The sequence below is a fragment of the Engraulis encrasicolus genome, chromosome 5, assembly GCF_034702125.1.
Source record: "Engraulis encrasicolus isolate BLACKSEA-1 chromosome 5, IST_EnEncr_1.0, whole genome shotgun sequence".
Classification (NCBI taxonomy): Eukaryota; Metazoa; Chordata; class Actinopteri; order Clupeiformes; family Engraulidae; genus Engraulis; species Engraulis encrasicolus.
The window spans coordinates 48,577,560-48,601,311 of NC_085861.1; the positions used below are offsets into that span (position 1 = coordinate 48,577,560).

Consider the following 23,752-nt stretch of genomic DNA (forward strand, 5'->3'; position numbering starts at 1 on the left):
AGTAAATTATAAGTAAATATTCATGAAAATTGGAAATTTGGGAATGGGCAGCATAGTTGCAATGAGCAGCATAGTTGCAATGCCTACTCTGGCCACAATCACAGTCCCGACACAGGGCCTACCTTTAACTACATGCTTTAAAAATCATTATTTTTCTGAATTCCAGGATGGTTTTGCTTCAACCCCCAACCCCCAACAAAAAAGACCCATGCAGCATCCCTCAATGAATATATTTTTTGTCTGGTGGCATGAGTAAGATTAATTGTTTTAAGTACACTGTTTAAGTCCCTGGTTGTATAAGATTCATTTACTAAATTAGACTGAGTAGCTAGCGTTGTCTTCATGAATGTACATTCTTTAATTTATTGTTTAACTACTTTTATTTTGGAGTGCCCATGCCGTCTTTTATTTTGACACGTGTATAAAAAATCGTGACCAGGAAGTGCTAATCACTCCACTTGCTCACAGTAGATTCTGCGCCATCTTATGTGCGAGACGAAAAGGACGCTCTTTGGAAAAGGTGGGAAAACAGAGTGCTGGCATACAGCTGTTATATTTATGGACTGAATTGAATTAGTATATGCTGCAGTGGTCGAAATTTTGTGCGAAATAGTGGGCACATTGTGATCGTAAGGCCACCGTGTGCGAATTTAACCCGAAGAGGATGTTTGGATTTTCCTGTGCACATCGAGGCCTAGGATGGGGGGAGTGGTGTTGGCAGAGTTTCATAGTGACCATTTGCTGTGAAGACAGTTGGGGTTTTGATGGACTGCCAAGTCCAACCAAACATGTCTGTTTCAACAAAGAAATGCTTTGTACCTGACAGAGTAAACAGACTGCACTGACGTGACCATTCTTGTATTGGGACAAGTTGCAACCTAGCCGCTAGCAAGTGCGCCGCAGCTAACGTGAAGTCAAACGTTAGGTGACTAGGCTAGTTAATTAGCTGATATGCATTTTGAGATGCGATAAATGCTGATTAAGCGTATTTTTAGGCTTCAAAGATCATACGCTCTGCAAAATCTGCACGTTAGTTGACAGAATAGAGGTCAGATATCGACATAGCAATTGAAGTATAGCCACGCTATTTGATGGTGTTTACGACAGGTCTTTTACATCTGGTCGACAATACTGTAGAGACCTTGTTATGTTTGAAAAGTAACGACAGGTATTGCACTTTTTTCTGCTCTAGGCTGAATCCAGGCATAGGAGTTCCCAGATAAAAAGATGTGGGACCAGGGTGGACAGCCCTGGCAGCCACAATGGCCTGTGAGCCAACAGCAGTGGATGCAGTCCTTCCAGCATCAGCAAGACCCAAGTAAGTCATCAGGCAGTAGCAGCCTCATAGATAAATGATGAAAATGGAAAAGTTTTGTAAATGTGGAAACGACCCACTGTCCAACTCTGATGTTACATGGTTGTGTTCATTCAGGGGGAAAGAAGCACAGTTCAGCCACTCATTTCCTGTGTGTGTGTGTGTGTGTGTGTGTGTGGTGTGTGTGTGTGTGTGTGTGTGTGTGTGTGGTGTGTGTGTGTGTGGTGTGCAGGTCAAGTGGACTGGGCAGCGCTGGCACAAGCATGGATAGCTCAGAAAGAGTCGAGTGGGCCGGCAACGGACCAGGTCCAGCCGCCGATGCAGCCCAATGGGCAGGACATCCCTGGCATGGAGCCCGCAGCGCACAACAACCATGGAAACTTCCAGGGAGATCCTAACTTCAACAGAATGTGGCAGCCCGGTATGTACTGTAGCAGCAGCTTACTTCATGACTTATTCACGATGACTTTTCCTCTGGCCCAGTTACCATCTGCTCTTTGGTGAATGACTGTTTTTTCTATTATTGTGTGTGTCGAGACAGAGCCATGCTGCATTTTTTGTTTGTAGTTTGTTGGCCATTTGGAACATAGTGAAAGGTGGCTAACTGTTAAAATCGTATGGAGCTTTGAAGAGCCAGATTATTGCATCTAGATCTAAGGGTCTAGCAATAGCAGTCTCCCATCAGTTCTTTAAAAATCATTTTGCCCTACAAGATTATAATTTTCCTCTCAGCTTTCAGCGTTGTATGTAGAAGACAGTACATTAACTTTGTTGTTAAAAATGACTACTACTGGTGTAACTGTTGAAAATGTTAGTGATACCGGATAGACTTATTATCCTGGATCCTTATCGAGTTGTTTATCCTTTTTGGTGCCTCTGTGTTGGGGACGTGCTCTGCTGACAGAGAGAGAAAACTATTTATTTTTCACATTATCGGATTATCCAGATATGGGTACGTTTTGGATACGTGGACTGATCATGGGTCTCAAATGTTTGAGTAAACTAGTCAGCTGTGCACTCGCTGAGCCACGGCTTTGCTATGCAACGACTGTACTTTTATGTTTTACCCTGGGTGCTTTAAGGGTAGATAATTGATATAGTCGTGACGTGATCTTGCTTTGGATTGACAAGAGTTCAATAACACTTTTTATGGTCCAGAACTCGCAAGTCAAAGATCACGTGGGCTCTAGTCAGTGCTGTGATGCTCAGAGTTTCAGTCTGCTTTAATTGTAGCAGGAATGATTTAGCCTAGCTGTTGGGAAGAAAAATGCATTTTGGGGGCCAATAGCAGTATTAAAGGGACACTATGTGAGATTTTTAGTTGTTTATTTCCAGAATTCATGTTGCCCATTCACTAACGTTACCCTTTTCATGAATACTTACCACCACCATCAAATTCTAAGTATTCATTATGACTGGAAAAATGGCACTTTTCATACATGAAAAGGGGGATCTTCTCCATGGTCCGCCATTTTGAATTTCCAAAAATAGCCATTTTTAGCTGCAAAAATTACTCTACTTGGAACAAACTAGAAAATATTTGTTTATTACTTAGTAAACTTTCATGTAAAGATCAAATTTGGCAATGAGCAGCATAGTTGCAGTACCTTTTTTGACCATTTCCTGCACAGTGTACCTTTTAAAGGGATCTGTTAAAATGAGATGTACGCCCAGGCTGGCAAGACAGGGGTGCATTTCTCGAAATCATACATAGCTGGGCAGTCATGGGTGAGCGGTTAGGGCGTCAGACTTGCATCCCAGAGGTTGCCGGTTCGACTCCCGACCCGCCAGGTTGGTGGGGGGAGTGATCAACCAGTGCTCTCCCCCATCCTCCTCCATGACTGAGGTACCCTGAGCATGGTACCGTCCCACCGCACTGCTCCCCATGGGGCGCCACTGAGGGCTGCCCCCTTGCATGGGTGAGGCATACATGCAATTTCGATGTGTGCAGTGTTCATTTGTGTGCAGTGGAGTGCTGTGTCACAATGACAATGGGAGTTGGAGCTTCCCAATGGGCTTTCGCTTTCAGCTACTCTGGCGTTTGCAATTTCCCATTGCCAACTACCCAAGTTGCTAACTGGCTAACAACTGCGGTTTCGAGAAACGCTCGGCAGAGTTGCATGTTTGACCCCAGGTATTCTCATGAAGAACTATGTCTCCGGCCTCTTGTGCCGGTAATTTTTTGCGAACTGTAAACTGCATGTATGTATGCAACCACCTTTTTTTTGGTTATTATTTTAAAAAATATTTGTTTTTGGGAATTTTAGCCTTTATTTAGACAGGACAGTCGAAGATGGAGACAGGAAATCAGTGGGGGAGAGAGACGGGGTAGGATTGGGATATGACTCAGGCCGGACTCAAACCGGTGTCCCCATTGGCATGTAAGACCAGATGTGGGGGGCTTAGTGCACTCTGCCACAGTGCCCCCCGCAACCATGTGTGTTTAACCTATAACATTTGTGCGTCTGACTGTGCTCTGTCTGCTTTCCAGAGTGGGGAATGCACGGGCAGCAGCACGCCCCTCCTCCGCCTCCCCCGGGCCCCGAGCAGCAGGCCTGGATCCCCCCGGGCCCAGCGCCCATGGACATGGTCAACCCCTCGGAGGACAGCAACAGCCAGGACAGCCTGGAGTTCGCCAGGGACCCGCACCACGCCATGTTCCCCCAGAACAGCCACAACTACGGCGGGCAGCCGGACGGCTACGGGGTCCAGCCTATGAATGTGGCGCAGTTTGACTATCAGGTACGTAATATGACCCATGGATATGTGCCTAGACAGGGAGTAGATATGTGCCGATTGATCGGCCACCGGTCATGATTGGCCAATATTGCCTGAAAACAAGCAATCACCAAACCCTAAAACAGTGCTGATCAAAACGACATATTAAATTTGTCACACAACTTTTTTGTTTGGGGCCTAGTGGGGTAAAGTAGAGAGGTAGAGTTGGGTGGTAGAGTAGCCCTGTTTCAATTCTGTTCTCTTTTCCTGGTCATAGAGCAATAGTCATCTGAGGCACAGTCAGGCAAGGAGGGGTTTTTCATTGGATTACGATGCAGTTCTTGCGCAAGCAGTTTGTGTTTCTCACGAGCAGCAGTGGATGTGCTTTGGGAGATACTGTGTCCCTGTTGCCTAAAGCCCAGTTGACGGCTAAGGGTGGGGAGAGGACTCAGAAACTGTTCAAGTGGGCCAACGTGCCATCACCTAACATGAGTGGACTGGTGATTTCATGGACTGAGATTAGGAGTGCTACCGCTTATACACTTATGTAATGACGTTCAACAGTACAGATGGTGGGACACTTCAATTGAGTTTTTATGTTGGTCATCTGCCAGGATGAATAACTGGAAAGTATGTTAGAAACTGGGTCCAGGGGTGCGTTTCTTGACAGTGTCCTTGCTACCCAAGTTAGCAACTTACTTGGTTTCAATGTAATTTCCCATTGGAAACCTAGTTTCTAACTGGTTAGCAATGATTCTTTCGAGAAATGCTGTCCAGATTCCCGAGAGGTGATGTTCTGATGAAGCTTAAAGGAAAGCATAAGGCCACACTAAAATCATTGTGAGTACTAAAGCTGAATGAACCATGGGCACCGTAGATGCATATGCTGAACTCTTCTTGGTCAAACTTATCCCTCCCAGCTCCAGCACCCCGCGTTGATGACCTGCTTTGACCAGAGCAGGCCCGTGTTTATGTTTACGCCTGGAGGGAAGCTATTTAGAGTTGCAAGTTGACACTCAGCAGACCCCATCTCCAGTCAGCGTGAAAAGGGTAGCCAGACAGCCTCCTATTTTAGGGTATTAATAATTACTGGGTATTTACTGGTCTCAAACGGCCATGATTACTGTCTGCATAGTTTCACTAATAGTTGCAGAATTGCATGTGTTGTGTGCCAATGGAAGAATACTGCCTCACTCATATCTTCTTTCCTCTTCCCACCCCTTCTCTGCCTACCCCTACTCCTTTCAGCATGGAGCTGCACCATATGGTCCCCCCGGAGCTGGCTTCCACCCGCCCTACTGGCAGCAAGGTCCCCCCCAGAACAGACGTGAGCGCCCCCCAGGCTTCAGGGACCGGCCACGCTCTCCCAAACAACAACTGGCGGCGGTCAACAACAATGATGCTCAGACACTAGGTGAGGACCCGGAGACCATGTTCTATTTAGTTTCTTCTGACAGCCAGGCCGTGCTTTCAGCACTGAATATTCATCACCAGCTTACATGCAGGTCAAGTCTTGATATCAACAAAGTCACATGATTGGTGACCCCGGTGACGTGCGTACGTGCCCCGGCATTTAATGCATGCACATCACGGAAGTGATCGCTTGGCAATCTTCTCGTCAGTATACCGAGTGACTGCCAAGGCCTGGCATACGTAACCTTCGTTTACTCTCAGTATCTCAGTAATATAATAATACTACTACTAATAATACATAATAATGCTAATATTAATTATGATAATACATATGATAATACTAATAATGATGTTCTTAATAACAATAATAATAATAATAATAATAATGTCTGTTAGTTAGAACTATCTTTTATACTTTGTCAGATGTACAAAAGTTATTCAGGAAATTGCTTATGATTTACCGGTAGATTAAAAAAAAAAATTCAAGTGTATTTGCTATCCATTCTTTACTTAGACAGGACACCTAGCTTACCCTGGCTCCAAAGCTTGACTTTCCTATCTGACCATTAGCTTACTATGGCTTGGCTTGCATTGCCTCTATCAGATTACGCTAACAGTAGCAGATGTCAGACAAGGTTCTTGACTGCAGGGACCAGGGAAGGGTATATGACGGTGACCCCTCTCTGACTCTACAGTACAGTAGACTGCACTTAGGCTAATTTCCCAGGAACTCGTTGTGCAGTATTCTCTTTAAACTGCACAAACACTGCTGCTTCTTGATCTCTGTTCAAAGAACATCCATACTGATGGAATTGAAGGGCAGTTCTTTTGCTGCATAGGTATTTTAATTTAGATCATATAATGCTATAATGTTCATTTAAATAATTTTAAACCATCCGTCTATACAACATACTACATTGTACTTGGAAATGTCTTTGTGCGCACGTTGCATTTTAAGTTGGTGCTAGGCAACAAGGGTGTTACATTAGGAAAAGTCATCTATACGATCTAATGTGAATCAAGTGTAATATGAATAAAGAAATGATATTATACATTTTCTGGAACTTAATGACCTGTAGAGCTCTTCTCACTCCACACACACCTACTCCACCTACTTCCTCTCTATCCTTCTCCTTATTTCATTCCGTCTTTCTTTTTCTCTCTCTCTCTCTCTCTCTCTCTCTCTCTCTCTCTCGCTCTCGCTCTCTCGCTCTCTCGCTCTCTCTCTCTGCCTGCTCCTCACCAGATGCGGTGAAGAGGCGGACACTGCCGGCGTGGATCCGCGAGGGCCTGGAGAAGATGGACCGTGAGAAGCAGAAGAAGCTGGAGAGGGAGCGCATGGAGAAGCAGCGGGCCGAGATGAAGGACGAGCAGGACGACGACACGGCAGACGAGGAGGGCGATGGACCACACATCCCACGCAGGAGCAAATTCGTAAGTCCACTCCAACTACGGTCAGGACGGTGTAGGTTTAGGGCCTGCTGTGGTTCGCTGTGCACAGACGCCTATTCCAAAAACAGCCTGGGTTATATCCAGGGCTCTAAATTAATGTTGTTCAGGACCAGTGGCTAATATATACTGATCTTAATAGCCAAACACACACTCACTAATGTAACTAGTTAGCTGGCCTTGTCCACCAACCAAACTCAAATTTTACCAGCATTTGGCCACTTGGTCACTACAGCACAGATTTTTTTTGTTAATTTAGAGCCCTGGTGATATTCCAATCCATACCCATCGCTCTCTCCCACTCATTTCCTCTATCCATCTTCACTGTCCCAGTGAAGGCGAAAAGCCCAAAAATATAAGACTGCTGAATGTCAATTTTAAATTCAATTTTGAGTCTGCAATAAAAAAATATATATTTCAAACAATATAGGTCCTTTTTTGACATGTCACATAGATTTTGGTGATCACATTGATTGGCATGGCCATGGATGAAATACTGCTATATGTCTAACTCAAGCAGCCTCTTTAGTATGCTTTTCTAACTTGCTGCCTCTTGTCACTTCTTTTCCCGTAACAGGACAGTGATGATGAGGATGGGGATGACGAAGACGGGGACAGGGAGAGGGAGAGGGACAGAGACGAAGCCCCAGTGAGACGGGGTTTTTCTAGCCGGAGCCCCTCCCCATCGCACGAGGACCAGAGCGAACCAGAGATGACGGACGAGGAACGAGAGTTCCAATTGGTTTGTGCCTCACCATTTTTGTCGCTTTTTAGTGGGAAAAGTCTGGAGATTTATTTTGCTGTCACAGGTTTATATTATGTAATGTGTGTGTGTGTGATATGTACTGGGCAGACATTGGTCGTGGGAATGAAGAATTACAGAAGAATACCATACTGACTATGGGAGGCTATGAAATATGGGGGAAACCTTGGGTTAGCGGTAGTAATTTGAGCAAGGTTAATGAACCAACAGAACACTTGACAGAAGCTGTTTGTACCAGCCAACCCACACCTGCATGACTTCACATTTTTGAAAGCGCTTTGAGACAACTTTAGTTCTGATCTTGCGCTATATAAATACAGATTGTATTGTATTGTAAATTGTGCCTATGTACAATTTGTTCAATTTTCCCTCCCTCCAAATCTCTTGTGTGCAGCTGCTGCTGACCAAGACGCTCCTGACAGAGGTACTGCTGGAGGTCACCAACGAGGAGATCTACCAGGTTGCCAAGGAGACGCACCGCAAAGCCACCAAAGGTCTGCTCCATTATTTGCCTCCATCTCCCATCATGCTCTCTGCCTGTGTTGCCCTCCAGGCTCCTACTGCTACTTGCCTCGCTAGCAGAGAAGCCCTATGCTGTATATACTGCGGCCACTCCTACGGCTACATAACTAGCCCTCCACTCACTGTATAAATGCCATACCTACTGTACTGTCCTGCTGAAGCCTCATTGGGCAAATGTGTGATGGATGCCAATTCAACAGTGCTCTTGTGTTTACTGTGAACAAGACAAAATGAAAAGAGCCAGAGACATCATTGGCTGACTGACGAATGACTATCATGAATCACATAAGAAACAGGCGGGTTAAGGGTATCCTGCCAAAAAAAGAGAAGTATGATTGTTAGCAGCTTTATAAGTCATTGATGTCAATTTTAAAACTCTCCTGCACTTGACTTTGGGAACTGGAAATATCTGTGAAAATCTGGCCCGTCTGACTGCCTGGCTCAGGGCAGGTGCATCCATCAGACTGTTGAGCTGTAGGGACAGTCTCACCTGGCGGGCAGGTGTGCTCTAGGGCAGCCCGCTCAGCCAGGTGGTTGTACTGCTCCTGTTTTCCGCTATCTGACTGAACATGTTTGACTGACAGCTAATGATGTTTTAACCCTTATCTCTTCTCTCCATTTTCCCTTTTTGTTATTTTTTCATTTTGTTATTTTATCTCTTATTGTTTGTTTTTCCCCCTCTTTTTTTATTCATTTATTTGTTTTTGCCTAAAGGGAGCGCTTGTGAATAGTGCATACTCTGTGCATCCCCCTCTAGAGACCTATGAGACACACAGTGGTGGATATATGTGTTTTTAACATGTTGTTCCTGTTGTTGATGTGAATCAAAGCTCCTGCCAAACAGCTGGCACAGTCAAGTGCACTGGCTTCTCTGACTGGCCTCGGTGAGTGCATTTCTCCATCCGCATCTGGGAGGGAGGGATGGGGTGGGTCGGGTTTGAGATTAGGGGAAGGAGTAGTTCTGTCTATGCTTAACTATCTCTCGCTTTCTTCACGTGTTATATATTGCGCTAGAAAGCGGACCAAAAGATCTGTTCGCATGGGGAAACAAAGGAAATTGAACCCGGAAGTCCAAGTGTTGATATTGAACGCTTAAAATGCAACAGCTTGTTCAAAATCTATGGAAACGGGAGGATGTATATAGTTATCATTCAGTTCTGGAAATGTTTTTGCATAGTATATAACTCTAGATGGCAATAGCTGCTCCACATTCCCAACAAGGCCTGAGAACAACCCAGAATGAAGCCAGTGAAGATTTCCAGAATTGATTAAAAATGCATATTATACTTTGTGAACTTGTACCCTTACGGAAGACCACCAATAGCTGCTTTGAACAAATTTTTGCATTTCTAAAAAGTTCAACATCCAAACCTGGACTTCCTGGTTTAATTTCCTTTTTTCATATAAACAAATCCTTTGGCCTGGTTTTCAGCACTTCTAAAGTTTTATGAAATTATAGCAATTTAGATTTACTTGAACTTAATATATGTTAATAGCATGCTGTTTCTTTTAGTAATAAGTCAGATATACTGTATACATGTATAAGCCTTTCCTTTGTTGGAGCTAATAGCGACCGATAGGACACAGTAGTTTGTGTTTCTTACGGAGTGGCAAACGGGGACAACTTAAATGTAGGACTGAAGTGTGTAAGTGTAAGAGACGGGTTTTTGGTGACGTCCCGGTGGTGGCATGACTCTGCTATAAGCAAGGGGGCTCTGTCGCTGCAGGGGGTCTGGGGGACTACGGCTCGGACGAGAGCTCAGACGAGGAGGCCAGCAACCAGGGCTCGGAGTCGTCCGACACGGACGAGGAGGAGCTGAGGCACCGCATCCGGCAGAAGCAGGACGCCTTCCGCCGCAAGGAGCGCGAGATGGTCATGCAGCAGGAGAGGGAGGACCTGGAGGCTGCCAAACGCGGTGAGACAGTCGGGAACACACGGTCAGGTCGTGGGGTGTAGGGATGCACCGCCACCGATACACTTTTCACCTCTGATCCGATCCTAGTATCTAAATTTGGATATCTGCTGATCCCTACTACTCCGATTCGATCCCAAAACCACATATGTGCATGGGTTTCAACTTGGGGTAGGCCCAAGTAGACAATTTGTTCAGAAAGAGGTCAGAAGAACAGGAAACCAATTAATAAGTAAAAAGTAGCAAGTAAAAAAGTAACAATCCCATCCTGAAAACGTATATACAAGTGTTATGATTTCAAATTAACATTACACCTGGCTCCATGTCAATATCGGAAACTTTGGGCAAATTCCGATCTGATCTCTGAATTATGCTGATACCTTATCCCAATATTGATACACCGATACCGATATTGCATCCCTAGTGTGTTGGTCCATTGGTTTAATGATTGGCTAGCAGTGGGGCATTGAAAAAATGCAAATATGACCAAAACAAAACGACAACAAAAACGGCCAAAAAGGATGACAATTGGAAATGGGCTTGAGAATAACTCATCTTGGTTATTCTTTAATTTCTACCTGTGGCTTGTCAAATTTGCAAAACAGTTGGCAAAAGGGATTCACAATCAGTGTTGCTCTCTAACTAGAACCGCTGATTTAGCAGAAGTAAAATTGACTTTATTGCATCGGTTTGTTTTACATTCATTTTTTGGGCAGTGTATATTAACATAGACAACCATACAGACAAGGTTTACTGTTGCTTGATGCTTTTGGTGTCTCATTCTGTTTTCCGTGTCCCTTTTCTTTTTGTTTATTGCAGAAGAAACAGAGAGGTCATTCAGAGAGAGCCTCAGTCACGAGGACAAAGAGCCAGAGCCCAAGTACAGAGACAGGGAGGCAGAGCGAGACAGAGACCGAGAGAGGGAGCCTAGTCCAGCCCCGGCAGAGCGGCGGAGGTCAAAGGGCAGTGAGTCTGAGGTCAGGGCCAAGTCAGGGTCAGGAAAGGAGCGCAGAAGCAGGTCCAGCTCTGCTGCCCACTCCTCCAGCAAGCGTTCTTCCTCCTCTTCGTCCTCCTCTTCTTCGTCCTCCTCCTCCTCGGCCTCCTCCCGCTCTCGCTCCTCCTCCTCGAGGCAGAAGCGGCGGCGGAGCCGCTCGTCCTCTCGGAGGCGGCGCAGTCGAAGCCGCAGCTCGAGACGCCGGCACCACCGTCACTCGTCGCGCTCCGAGCGTGGCGACAGGAGCGACCGAAGACGCGGCCACTTGTCCCCCTCGTCCTCCTCTCACAGGAAGCGGAGCCGCAGCCGATCGCGGTCGCGCTCCCGCTCACGGCACCGCCGGACCACCACGGAGAGCAGGGGCCGCAAGAGCAGGTCGAAGGACAGGGCCAGCCGCAGCCGCAGCAGGGAGCGAGACAGAGAGCGAGAGCGAGACAGGCGGCGCAGCAGCAAGGAGCGCGGCAGCCGGCGCAGTCGCAGTCGCAGCACCAGCCGCGGCAGTCGCAGGAAGTCCCAGAAGGACGCCAGCAAGGACAGGGAGAGCAAGAAGAAGGACAGGAGCCACAGTCGCGAAAAAGAGAAGGAGAAGGAGAAGAAGAAAAAGGATAAGGATAAGGATAAGGAGTCAGACAAGAAGCGAGACAAGCAGAAATCCAAGGACAAAGACAAGGACAGGGAGAAGGATAGGGAGCGAGAGAAGGATAGAGACAAGGAGCGGGAGGACAAGAAGGAGAAAGGGAAAGACAAAGACAAAGAGAAGGACAGGGACAGAGAGAGGGAGAGAGAAAAGGACTCTGGCACACAGGAGGAGGTCAATGGCAAGTCCAAGAGAAAGAGGGACAGCGAGGCCTCCGAATCCAAGCACTCCAAAGACAGCAAGAGTAGCAGCAGCAAGAAGAGCAAGTCTAGCAGGAAACACTCAGACTCTGGCTCCAGCCGGAGTAGGTCCCCCTCCCCTGAGGTTAGCAAGGAAAAGAAATCCAAAAAGTCTAAGCGTAGTCGCTCACGGTCCACGGAAAAGTCTCACAAGTCTGGTAAGAAGGCAAGCCGCAAACACAAGTCTAAGTCACGATCAAGGTAGTATTCATTTTTTTACCTCTTCCTTTTTCACCTGTTTTATTAAATAGAGTATAGTGTGTATGTGTGTATACTTGAGATACATTGCAAGCACTTTCAGATACTGTAAAACGGCAACCTATTTTTCCCGTAAACCTGTTTTAGATCATGAACTGAATACTAGAATAGTAGACCATTTTGCAGTGGCAAGACCATTTTGAAGTGCAATAATGAAAAAAAAACATGATGCATATTGTGAAATGTGCCTTATTTAAAATAAATAAAGTACACCTCCTATGGAGGCAAAGTTTCAGCATAAAAGTCTTAATTTTCTCCTAGGCTTTATTGTCAGTATTACTAATGCTGCTTTCTGGTTATTTCTCTGAATGTTCACCTTGTTGGTCATGTTCAACAGAGTATGTGTGCAATCTCTGTGTTTGTTTGTGTTTGTGAAACTTGAACAGTCTTAAGGTGCTGACTGACCACTGAGATTTCACTAACGAGTCCTTCCCCCCTGGCGCTTCTCTTTCAGGTCCTCTTCCCCAGCCCGACGTTGGCATTGAGGGCTGGCAAGGCCCTGGCTTGTGCACTTATTTTAAATTCCACGAGTTTAAACGGGCTTGTCTCATTCTCGAGGCAAAGGTGTAGGTGAACTCCCCCAAACTCCCCAATACCCCCTGCCCGCACCCCTCTCCCTTCCGCCCCTTGCCCCAGTCCTCCCTCGCTTCTACCTTCCCCCCACCCCCACACCCTCCAGTGACATGCAGTGTAAATAAATAAAGTGTTGTCATTTTTTAAGTGCCCCTTGTCTTAATGATGTAATATTTCTTTTTTTGCTAGGGTTTTGTTTGAACTTTGCTTTTGTTTTTTTGTTTTCTTTGGACCTATGTTATACAAAGCTGAAGAATGAAATAGATTAATCTGGTTGTAACATTTTAAATTTCACAACAGGGCATAAAACAGAATCACATAATTGTTGTAAATTGTTCAATAAAACAATGTTTTCATGCAGCTGTTGTCTGTTTTCCTTTTTTCATGGGGTGGGGTGTTTGGGCCCCCATACAGAAACAATATACCAGTGATAGTTAAGTTATTGAATGCAGTTAAAAAATTAATTTCATGCATTCCACCATATGGGCCCTTATGGGATATACACTGCATGTCTTGTAGTAGTGGCATTTCAGATGAAAAGAGAGGCTAAGGAAAACGAATGCAGTTAAAAAGTTTAAGTTTTTTTTTTTTTTTTTTTTTAACAATCCACCATATGGCTCCTAATAGGATATGCACGGCATGCCTTATAGCAGTGGCATTTCAGATGAAAATCAGAGCAACAGCACATTGCTTTATAGATAGAATAATAAAAAGGATGCTGGTTACTCACGAGTGATGCAAACCGTTTTAAATGTATATGAAAAATGTATATGAAATGTTCAAAGAAACCCCATATCAAGATCAATCTGCATAACGTGCGTAGTACAGACTCAATCTAAGTATGTAGGCCTACTAATAAGGAGGCATAATAATACACCAGAGAGGAAAGATCTTATTTCCTCTCTGTACCTACTGCGTGTGATTCCAGCAGTAGGAACTATAGGCTAATGTTAGCCGTTTCCACCCGTGCAAGATTGTCGGGAACACTTCTGGGTCACATTGAATCCTCTCGAAACTGTCGTTATATATCACACAAATGTACGGCTAATATACAACTATCGGAAATGTATTCGAGGAAGTGTGGACGGCTGTTCTATGGGTTTTGCACGGAGATCAAGACGCTTCGTGCAATAAATGCCAAAGGAGCGACAGCCCCAGAGATTGCAAGGCGTGTGTTATCCAGTTGGACTGTATGTAAACACCAGAGGCACCAGCTTCTACAACGTCAACCCCCCGACAAGTCAGTAAATTCTCTTGTTACCCCTTCAAAAGCACGGTAGACAGTGACAATCACCTAACACTTAAGCTGTATAATGTCCTGCGATAGATGGCATGGTTATTACAGCTGCATTAGCTATTCAAAATAGGTTCAAATTGTGACAGTACGCAATGTAATACATGAATGCAATGGTGTCGTTCGAACTGATTCAGCAGGCTTCACGCTGGCAGTGTCCGCCAGGCTTCCCACACCACGTTAGACCCGGAGGAGGCTAGGAAGTTTCAGTCCCTGGCCGACAAGTGGTGGGATCTGCAAGGGGCGTTTGCGGCGCTGCACTCCATGAACGACCTCCGAGTGCCTTTTATCAGGTGAGACTCAGACGAGGTCTTGTCCATGTGCGCCTGGCCTGGGAGGGTGATATTTTTCCATTTGTTTCTATGCTGCTTACTTGACATTCTGGAGGTAATATGGCTATGCTTTGCCAAAACACCACATTGGCCTGGGGTGGGGTGTGCTTTTGCAGTCATGCTTCTGCAGAATCGTGGCTAGACTTTTGCATCAGATGTGAAAGCTTATGTAGACCTCCTTGGTGAAAGCCCATCGGGAAACTCCAACTCCCATTGTCATTGTGACACAGCACTCCACAGCACACAAGTGAACACTGCACACGACGAAATTGCATTTATGCCTCACCCGTGCAAGGGGGCAGCCCTCAGTGGCGCCCCATGGGGAGCAGTGCGGTGGGACGGTACCATGCTCAGGGTACCTCAGTCATGGAGGAGGATGGGGGAGAGCACTGGTTGATTACTCCTCCACCAACCTGGCGGGTCGGGAGTCCAGCCGGCAACCTCTGAGATGCAAGTCTGACGCCCTAACCGCTCACCCATGATCAGATGGCTATTTGGTCATACTGTATTATATTCATAAATTCTGCTGATCTTGCACAAGTTGAGAGACTTCTCACAGCAGTATTTTTTTACGTGCTGTAGGCCTATGTATTTTATATATGGGTGGTTGACGTTTAAGGGCGTAACGCAAAAAAATAAGTTTTTCTAATTCCTGAAAAAAAAATGATGGGAAAAATTGGGGGGAAAAAAATAGAAAAAACTAAAGCTCATAGTGGTCCGTGGAATTTTGCCTAATTTTTGGGAAAATGTGGCCTGCGGTGTGACATCCTTGGTGTGACATTTCTGTAAGATACAATACAATTATTAATATTCTGCACAAACATATCCCCCATGCTCTTTGTACTATTGTTCCTTTAACCCCCACCCCACACACACACTACTACCCACCCGCACCCCCACCCCCACACGCCTATGCATTGTACAGGCAGATTACTATGATTTCACTGCATGGTTTCACTGTATTACTTGTAATAATTGTGTGAATGTGACAAATAAATCTCCTGGTATCCTTATATCCTTGCATGATGCATGAAAAACAAGTAAGGATTGAGTAACACATTGCATAAGCATGTCACACCGCATGACATGAAGTCACACCACAGGAAATTCACTGCATTGTGGCCATTTTAATCCCTTTGTAATGTATACATGACTGACCTCTGAGATAATGCTAACTATTGTGTTTAGTCTTAATATGTGTTTTCATTCATAAAAACGTTTTCCCCCTTCTATAAGAGCAGTCACACCACAGGACACCATAAAATGAACCTAAACATTGTGTGACAGAAACATTGCAATATATAGATATATTAAGAGATGAAGAGTCACCTTAAACTTCCACAGCACTCTCCAATAACTGAGGTACTGACTGGTTAGGAGCCAGTCTTTAAGACCCTTGTAGTTGGCCTTGCAGCTGCCATGTCACCCCACAGGAGGCAATTTCTGTTACGAAATGGAACTTGTAGTTTATATTACTGTCTTGATTTTTTTTCACATTCACATATCTTAATATCAAGTTAATAATATATTAAAAATAACAGTTTTGTAGGTTTTTAACCAATGTTACGAAAAAACAAGGCGTCACGTCTCCTTCCCATATGTTAACTTAAACTTTGCCTCAGGCCACTGTTAATTTCTGCATGGATGCTGGGTATTGAGCAATATTGCCGCCTAGTGACACAGAATAAGTAAAAAATAACAATGATAATAATGTGAAACTGAGAACAGCATGCCATGGAGACATGACAAGTGACAGGAGATTCCATCACATCATGTCTGACTGGGTGCAAGTGTAATTGCTCATGGGCATTCTGATTGGCTCTGCTTCAAGCTTCATTCCTTTTAGGTTACAAATTCAGACCATAATAAGACACCCTCTCTGCATATGGTTACTATGACAACAGGAAGGGGTGGGGTGGGGGGCTGCGCATGTTGTGAGCATGTTTGTGGGGTGCGTGCGGGGGCAGCTCGGAGTACGTTTGTTGTGTGCGGTGGTGTGTGAGGAGGATGCGCCCCCTCTGTGCCTGCGGGGCTCGTTTAAATGAGGAGAGACATGAGCGCTGTGGCTGGTTATTAACATTAGCATACAAAATGCTGTGTGTTCTCAGCCCTGCTGTACATCACCCATCACCCCCATCTTGAATAGGTTCTGGTGGAGGCCTTTCGGTGGGACCGGTGAAATGTGGAGTGGCACGCGTCACTCTCTAATCAGTCGTGTCTTGAGGCCCTCAGCCCTGATTGATTGAATGAGAGGGGTTGTGCTGAGCTGCGGCGCTGTGCTTTTCTCCGTCTGTACCAATGATTGTAAAGGTAATTGTAGCCTATATGGTCTCTCTCAGTACGTCATGCACGACAAATCGTGCCTCGATCACCTCAGGGTGTCAGACCTCCCGTCTCCGTCTCTGTGCTAGCTTGCACGCTTGCTTTGCTCGTCTACATGGACACGTAGGAGTATGACCTAGCGACAAGTGAGCGGCGAAGGACTTGATGGGGGGGGGGTTGAAGTCCAGCACATGCGCTCAGCACCTGAGGGTGAAATAGTGGGGAAAGCATATGGCTTGCCAGGCGTGTGGTACGGTGCCTGGGTGTGGATGGACCCATTTAAGAGGAAGAGTAACCATCGTCCACAGTGAAATGCTGCCCGCAGATTGGGCCCCTATGACAGGATTGAGGGTGTAGGTGAGGTGAGGTCTCCATGTCCACAGGGGGTGGTGGTGGCAGCTCTGCTCAGGATGCCAGGAAGCAGTGTTGCCAGATGCGTCTGATCAAATCCCGCCCAAAAGGTTCTCTAAAACTGCCAAAATGCGCAAAATTCCGCCCAATTTCAACAAATTTCATTGATTTCTATGGGCATAAAAAGGCAGAAAAAAAAACGTCAAATGGCCAATTTTTCCCGTTTTTACTCGCAGACGGCCATCCCAAGCAGCCCAATTGGACGGGTAACCACCCAATCTGGCAACACGGCCAGGAAGGTGTTGCTGATGTGGGGGGCAAGGAGGGGACCTGAGGTCACGACCCTTATGCCAATGAACCACACACTCACACTCACTCATACTCAAACACACAGACACACACACACACACACAGAAGCTGTCGCTCCGCACATTATTGAAGGGTCCACATACACACACACACACACACACACACACACACACACACACATCATCTGCGGCACTATTGTCTGTAAGCTCATTAGGTTGCCTTTGTCTCGTGTCGTGCAGAAAGCCCACTGTCCCAGATTACACTTGACGGGGTCCAGAGGGCTAAATTCCCTTCAGGGGGATGGTTGGCATGGCCGTGGTGTGACCTCAATTTAACACTTTGACCCCCGTGTGTGTGTGTGTGTGTGTGTGTGTGTGTGTGTGTGTGTGTGTGTGTGTGTGTGTGTGTGTGTGTGTGTGTGTGTGTGTGTGTGTGTGTGTGTGTGTGTGTGTGTGTGTGTGTGTGTGTGCAAACAGGGATAATCTGTTGAGTGTCCATGGCAGCGGTGTGCCCGGAAGGCCTCTGGCCGGACTCAGGATTCTGGATGTGGGATGTGGAGGAGGCCTGCTCACTGAGGTAATTATGAAGACAGGGATGTTGTAGGGCTGTGTGTGTGTGTGTCTGTGTGTGTGTCTCTGTGTGTGTGTGTGTTCCATTAGTGTGTGGTTTTGTGTGGTGTATTCTACTAGTGTGTAGCTTTGTGCTTATCTGCGATTGAATCAATGCTAGGATTGTAAATATTAATCGAAAATATATGGATGTATTGGCCGACGATTTAATGGAATCGCATCGTATCGTGGGGCATTCTTGCGCATCGAAAATAATCGAATCGCTGGCCCCTGTCCAATGCCCTAGCTCCATAAAACATAATAGTAGTGGATAAAGTAATTGGAAAAAATAAAATTGAATCGCATCGTATCATGGGGAATTCTTAAGTATCGAAAATAATCAAATCCCTGCTTTAAGAAATCAATACCGTACCGCTGTGATTTACACCCCTAATTCAATGTGTGTATGCATTCTGTAAGTCTGTGGTTGTGTGTGGCTCTGTGCTTGTCTTTGTGTAAGTGTACATTGTGTGAGTGTGTGTGAGAATGTTTTTTAAAATTGTAAAGTTGCATATGTGGCACACTCGGTGAGGGATTTTTAAGACACCCTCGTCATCTTGCTTAGTCTAGTTTCTGCCATTGTAATCTATCCCGTGAAATATTCCCCTCTATTTTCTAGCTGCACTATTTGCTGGGTGTTTTTTTTCTTTGATGCAGTGTCCTAAGATATATCATATTCATTTTACCCATGATGACGTGACATGGCAACGAATGCCACACAGTATTTTAATGTAGCATGTGACTTAACTGGTTATTGTTTGATGGAGAGGACAGCCCATTTTTTTCTTTTTTATCTTTTTTCTTTTTTTTTTACTCCATGTTCTTTGAGGTTTCTTTGATATTTTTGTTTTGGAGGCAATAATGTGTCTGAAATTGATGCAATATGAAAACCGAGTAGAACAACTGGGTGATTGTCATCATGTCAGATCGTTTTATCACACAAATGCATACACATACAGTACACATGCGATACACATACACGGATGTCATGCCTTGCATGTTTTGTGTGTGGATGGAAGCAGAGAGATGTCTTGTAGAATTACATCACTCAGTGTAAAATACCAATGCACACCAGCCTCTATTACTTTGCCCTTGCCTGTTGGATGTTCCCTATCATGGCCAGCAGAGGGAGGCAGAGGAGATGAGGCACACTGCACCTACTGGAAGGAATGGATTTTAACCACTGAAACACACCTGGGAAGAAACATAGTGATTTGTGTTTTATTACAAACCTGTGGGATTTTCCCCCTGGCAGTGGAATCTGCAATATGTCATAAACCTCTATTGTAGAGGGCAGGTACATAGCACATTGCCCTTTGTCTATTTGATTAGTTTGTCTTTTTTATTTTTTTATTTCTCTTTTTGGTAACGGTATCATTTCTTTCTCTCAATCTCTTTGTCCCATTGTTTCTCATCTTCCTCCTCTATTGTCTCCCACCACCATGTCTTCTCCTCCTCCTCCTCCTCCTCCTTCTCAAACTCCTCCTCCTCCTCCTCCCCCTAATCCTCTCCACTCCAGCCGCTGGGCAGATTGGGAGCAGAGGTGCTGGGCATCGACCCAGTGGAGGACAGCATTCGCACCGCCGAGCTCCACACCTCGCACGACCCCGAGCTGCGGGGCCGCGTGCACTACCGGGCCTGTACCCTGGAGGAGCTGGCTCAGTCGGAGGGGGAGGACGGCGACGGAGGTGGTGGCAGCGTGACGGAGGGGTTCGACGCGGTGGTGGCCTCTGAGGTGGTGGAGCATCTCGCCGACCTGGACATCTTCGCTGCCTGCTGCCACCAAGTGCTAAAGGTGAGGGGACAGGACTGTGACCAGGGGTGCATTCCAATATGCGACCTTGCGTCTTCCATTTGTGCTTGTGGCCTCACGTTTTGCTGGTGCCCCGCCTTCGTGGAGAAAACAATTAAGTTTCTCTGCTGTCAGTCTAGCCACAACAATTTTTGGGGGACTATTCTTCATTCACCATCCAGTTTTCAAATGAGAAAACGACTTTACAATTGAGATTTTGCAAGATATTGAAATATAAGTGCTTTTGTCAATGATGTCATTACGACATATTACTTTCTGGTACGAGGCCACAAGCACAAGTGGAGGACACAAGGTCGCATATTGGAACGCACCCCATGCCTAGATATATTTTCTTTATACGAGTTTGTGCGTGCATGCGTTTGCTTGTGTGTGTGTGATGTGGGTCACGTCCACACATGCAGTATCAGGCAGGCAGATGTCTTTAATCTTGTGGGTCAGTGTTGAAGCGGGCAAACACACAATCAGTGAAAGCCAGAAGGCTAAATCTCACTAATCTCTTTCTTTTAAAAGTTAAGACCGCTTGGTTTCTCTCTGCCCTCCTCAGCTCCATCTGTAAACCCTCTCCTGCTCTTTTCACCACAAACCCAAAAAATAACACCCTCCCCAAACTGCTCACAAATTTAGTCTCAAAGGTCAGGTAATTATTCAGTCACATAACTAGCCTGTTGGCAGTGTTGGTACCCAATCTGTACTCCAGGCTGTGACTGTTTCCACATATGCCAAAACAACAGTGTAGGCCCTACATGGTTGGTTTTGCATATGTGGGAAAAGATGTAGCCTGCCTCTAGCATACATACAGCATTGGACTGTGTAGCAAGAGCAACATGAGCGACAGAATTGGCAAAGTATGCCCGCTAAAGCAGAATGCAAGCCTTCCAACATTCCAATTGGCTGAGGCGGCTGTTGCCGAATCGCATCATAGCTCATTTGCATAGTATTCGCAGAAGTCCATCTACGAACTGTCACTCAAATCGCCTCTAGTCGTCCATATCGCCAGCAACTGAATACAAAGTCCATTATTTCCGTCGGCAGTGTTGCGCAAGTCGTGTCTGGTCTACTTGTGCCATTATACAGTATGTTTTTTAATCAAATGTGATGGGTGTTTGTGCCTTTCTTCCCTCCCACAGCCAGGGGGCTCCCTTTTCATAACCACCATCAACAAGACCAACCTGTCCTATGCGCTGGGCATAGTCGCAGCTGAGCAGCTGCTCCGCATTGTGCCCAGTGGCACACACGACTGGGAGAAGTTCATCAGCCCTGTGGACCTGGAGCGCCTCCTGGAGTCCAGTGAGTGCATTGCATCTACTATATTTCATCTTGACCATTCATAAACTGTATCTCTTCTATATACTGTTTTTGAATGCTTGAGTGTAAATGTGGCTCTGACGTATTTTGTCATTGTTCAACAAATGTTTCCAAAATGGGATTTGTAATTCATGGGCAAATAATTCCTGATTAATAATGATTTTTTTAAAAGTGTTTTAGTATTACGATTTTCTAGTGCAGTTGCACCAAGAAAAATAAAAAGTGGTGAACCGGGAAGAAGCAGTGTTGCACTATTCCTTGTGAAAGCTGATGACTGAAAACTGAAAAAAGCTGCACCTGCTGAAAAAGAAGCCTTCGAGGTGTGCGGGCTCTCACAAAACCTTGTGCAGTAACAGAACATGTAATATAACCTGAGTATACTGGTACTGGAGAGAAAATACAAGGAAACATAGTTCACTCATATTGATGTAAAAATTGAATACATAAAACTCCTTGCAAGGCCACAAGGAGGCAAGTGAGCAAAGGAGGACGAGAGTCTGCATGGTACAGGGCTATTCAATTGGCGACCAGAGGGCCACATGTGGCCCAGATGCAGTTCACATGAGGCCCAGGCATGGCACCCAACTGCAGCAGTATATTTCAGTTTTGATACTGCACTAAAACACACGATTTTCTTGTGAATATCCAGCTTGTTTTGTACATTTACATTAAATATAGTTAGGCTTTAGGTTTGAGGAACCTATGTAAAATTGTTTGTAGACTACTGAGGTGAAGTGTCATTTCCATGTTAGTGATGGCTGAAAATGTGACTTAAGCTCTTGATTTTGAAACGTGGCCCTGATGAAATTCTAATTGAATAGCCCTGGCATAGTAGAAAGAGAACCCACTGAAAGCCCCTGTGCCGTGCGCCATGTTGTTTTCCAGGTGGGTTCCAGGTGGAGTCCATCCGGGGCATGATGTTCAACCCCCTGAGCGGCTTCTGGAGCTGGACCCAGAGCACCCCCATGAACTACGCCCTGCACGCCACCAAGCGCAGCGAGGAGCCGGGCCGCAACCGGGCCGAGAGCCAGGAGATGGAGCAGGAGACGCTGACACGAGCAGCCGCTGTCTGAGGAGGAGGAAAGAAGGGAGTGAAGGCTGGTGTGTGTGTGTGCCTGTCCCTGTGAGTGTGAGTGTGTGTGTGTGTGTGTGTGTGTGTGTGTGTGTGTGTGTGTGTGTGTGTGCGCCTGTGTGTGTGCGCCTGTGTGTGTGCCTGTCCCTGTGAGTGTGAGTGTGTGTGTGTGTGTGTGACTCAGTCTGTGGGTTGCTGCTTGGGTGCGTGTGTGTTCGCTTGGAGATTTCAGTGACAAATGCTTCTGGCACATATAATATATCTACACAAATCCTCATATCTGTTTCAACGAGACGTGTGTGTGTGTGTGTGTGTGTGTGTGTGTGTGTGTGTGTGTGTGTGTGTGTGTGTGTGTGTGTGTGTGTGTGTGTGTGTGTGTGTGTGTGTGTGTGTGTGTGTGTGTGTGTGTGTGTCCACCATGACTCAGAGACTCGTAGTAGTTCCAAAGCTTGACGTGACTGTGTACATGGCATAGAAAGCAAAAATGTCACCACGGAAAAATATATCTTGTCCAAAAATAAACTATTATTGTTTGCCATTGAAATTGTGTTCGTGATGCCTTAATCAAGCCTTAGCTGAAGATCGACATCATAATACTAATGATTTTCAACATTTAGCTTGTTGTGTAGTGTAGATACGTACAGGGTGCGATTTGTAGGGGGGGTGGGGTGGGGGGATTGTCCCCTCTTCTGGTTTTGATATCGCCACTTTTTCTACATGATTTTCATCACTGTTAAATGTAATTCCATTGATATTGTTTAAAATCTGAGACACATCCCCCATTCTGGTTTTCTGACAAATCGCACCCCGGATACGTAGGTGTATATGCAATTGAATATGAACGTGGTAATGTTCCTACTTGTGTACAATATAATGCTATGTTAAGTAGCAGTCATTGATTATACAAATGCAGTGGGCACATGAATAAACTTCAGTCGTGCATAACACATACAGGTGGAGAAATTAGTTTGTACGCCCTTTAGAATTTCTTACATTTTGATTTCAGTTGGTTATTAAATATGGTCTAACTTTTACCAGAGTCACATGAAGAACAAAGTGTGTTATAACTTATGCTATAACTAATGCCAACCAAACACTTGCGTGTTGTCATATTCTTATTCCCCATGAGATGTAAACATTCAGAGGACAGCGAGGAATAATGTAAGCACGCTCTTGGATAAGGATGCTGCGTAAGCTAATTACAGAACAATAGACAAACAAGACGATTATTACACAATTTGAGGGATTTCAATGTCAATCGCTCAGGTGTCACTTAAAGCTGCTTTGTCCATTGGAATATGCACACCAGTTAAGAATTTTGTCTTGATGGAGAGGCATTGTTTGATGAGCTATTGTATGATGACCTATGATCAAGAGTTATTAATTTGTTTTAATATCTAAAAGGTTACAAAATAATTTTAAAAATTTGTGATGTTCACAAATGCTTGGTTAGAGAGTCCATGAATGGAGACAATATGGCAGTTTTGCTTTCATCCCAAGTGGTGACAGCCCTGCAACAATTACGTCAAGGATATTTTACGGACTCCTCAAT

The 23,752-nt window shown here is 45.4% G+C and overlaps 2 protein-coding genes across 3 annotated transcripts; both read left to right on the forward strand.

Moving 5' to 3' along the window:
- Window positions 1-410: 410 nt before the first annotated feature.
- On the forward strand, window positions 411-13,154 carry pnisr (PNN-interacting serine/arginine-rich protein). The gene is made up of 12 exons (XM_063199616.1): window positions 411-520; window positions 1,193-1,318; window positions 1,548-1,736; window positions 3,807-4,057; window positions 5,282-5,447; window positions 6,693-6,880; window positions 7,473-7,637; window positions 8,053-8,152; window positions 9,011-9,064; window positions 9,908-10,096; window positions 10,913-12,164; window positions 12,676-13,154. The coding sequence occupies exons 2-12, from the start codon at window positions 1,228-1,230 to the stop codon at window positions 12,704-12,706; spliced, it is 2,676 nt and encodes an 891-aa protein (XP_063055686.1). The 5' UTR covers window positions 411-520; window positions 1,193-1,227; the 3' UTR covers window positions 12,707-13,154.
- A 636-nt stretch (window positions 13,155-13,790) lies between these two features.
- Window positions 13,791-22,738, forward strand: coq3 (coenzyme Q3 methyltransferase). 2 transcript variants are annotated; one of them, XM_063198297.1, is made up of 6 exons: window positions 13,791-14,034; window positions 14,226-14,381; window positions 17,879-17,978; window positions 19,530-19,805; window positions 20,951-21,110; window positions 22,014-22,738. In XM_063198297.1, the coding sequence occupies exons 1-6, from the start codon at window positions 13,859-13,861 to the stop codon at window positions 22,199-22,201; spliced, it is 1,056 nt and encodes a 351-aa protein (XP_063054367.1). In that variant the 5' UTR covers window positions 13,791-13,858; the 3' UTR covers window positions 22,202-22,738. The 2 variants fall into 2 exon arrangements, with proteins under 2 accessions (XP_063054367.1, XP_063054368.1); XM_063198298.1 differs by having other exon boundaries at window positions 13,792-14,034; window positions 14,229-14,381.
- Window positions 22,739-23,752: the final 1,014 nt, after the last annotated feature.

Bases quoted from the DNA above. Each gene is read 5' to 3' on its own strand.
- pnisr (XM_063199616.1), top strand. From the start codon at position 1,228: ATGTGGGACCAGGGTGGACAGCCCTGGCAGCCACAATGGCCTGTGAGC. The intron at 1,737-3,806 runs GTATGTACTGTA...TCTGCTTTCCAG, and splicing joins CAACAGAATGTGGCAGCCCG to AGTGGGGAATGCACGGGCAG. The intron at 12,165-12,675 runs GTAGTATTCATT...CTTCTCTTTCAG, and splicing joins AAGTCTAAGTCACGATCAAG to GTCCTCTTCCCCAGCCCGAC.
- coq3 (XM_063198297.1), top strand. From the start codon at position 13,859: ATGTATTCGAGGAAGTGTGGACGGCTGTTCTATGGGTTTTGCACGGAG. The intron at 14,382-17,878 runs GTGAGACTCAGA...GTGTGCAAACAG, and splicing joins CTCCGAGTGCCTTTTATCAG to GGATAATCTGTTGAGTGTCC. The intron at 21,111-22,013 runs GTGAGTGCATTG...GTTGTTTTCCAG, and splicing joins GGAGCGCCTCCTGGAGTCCA to GTGGGTTCCAGGTGGAGTCC.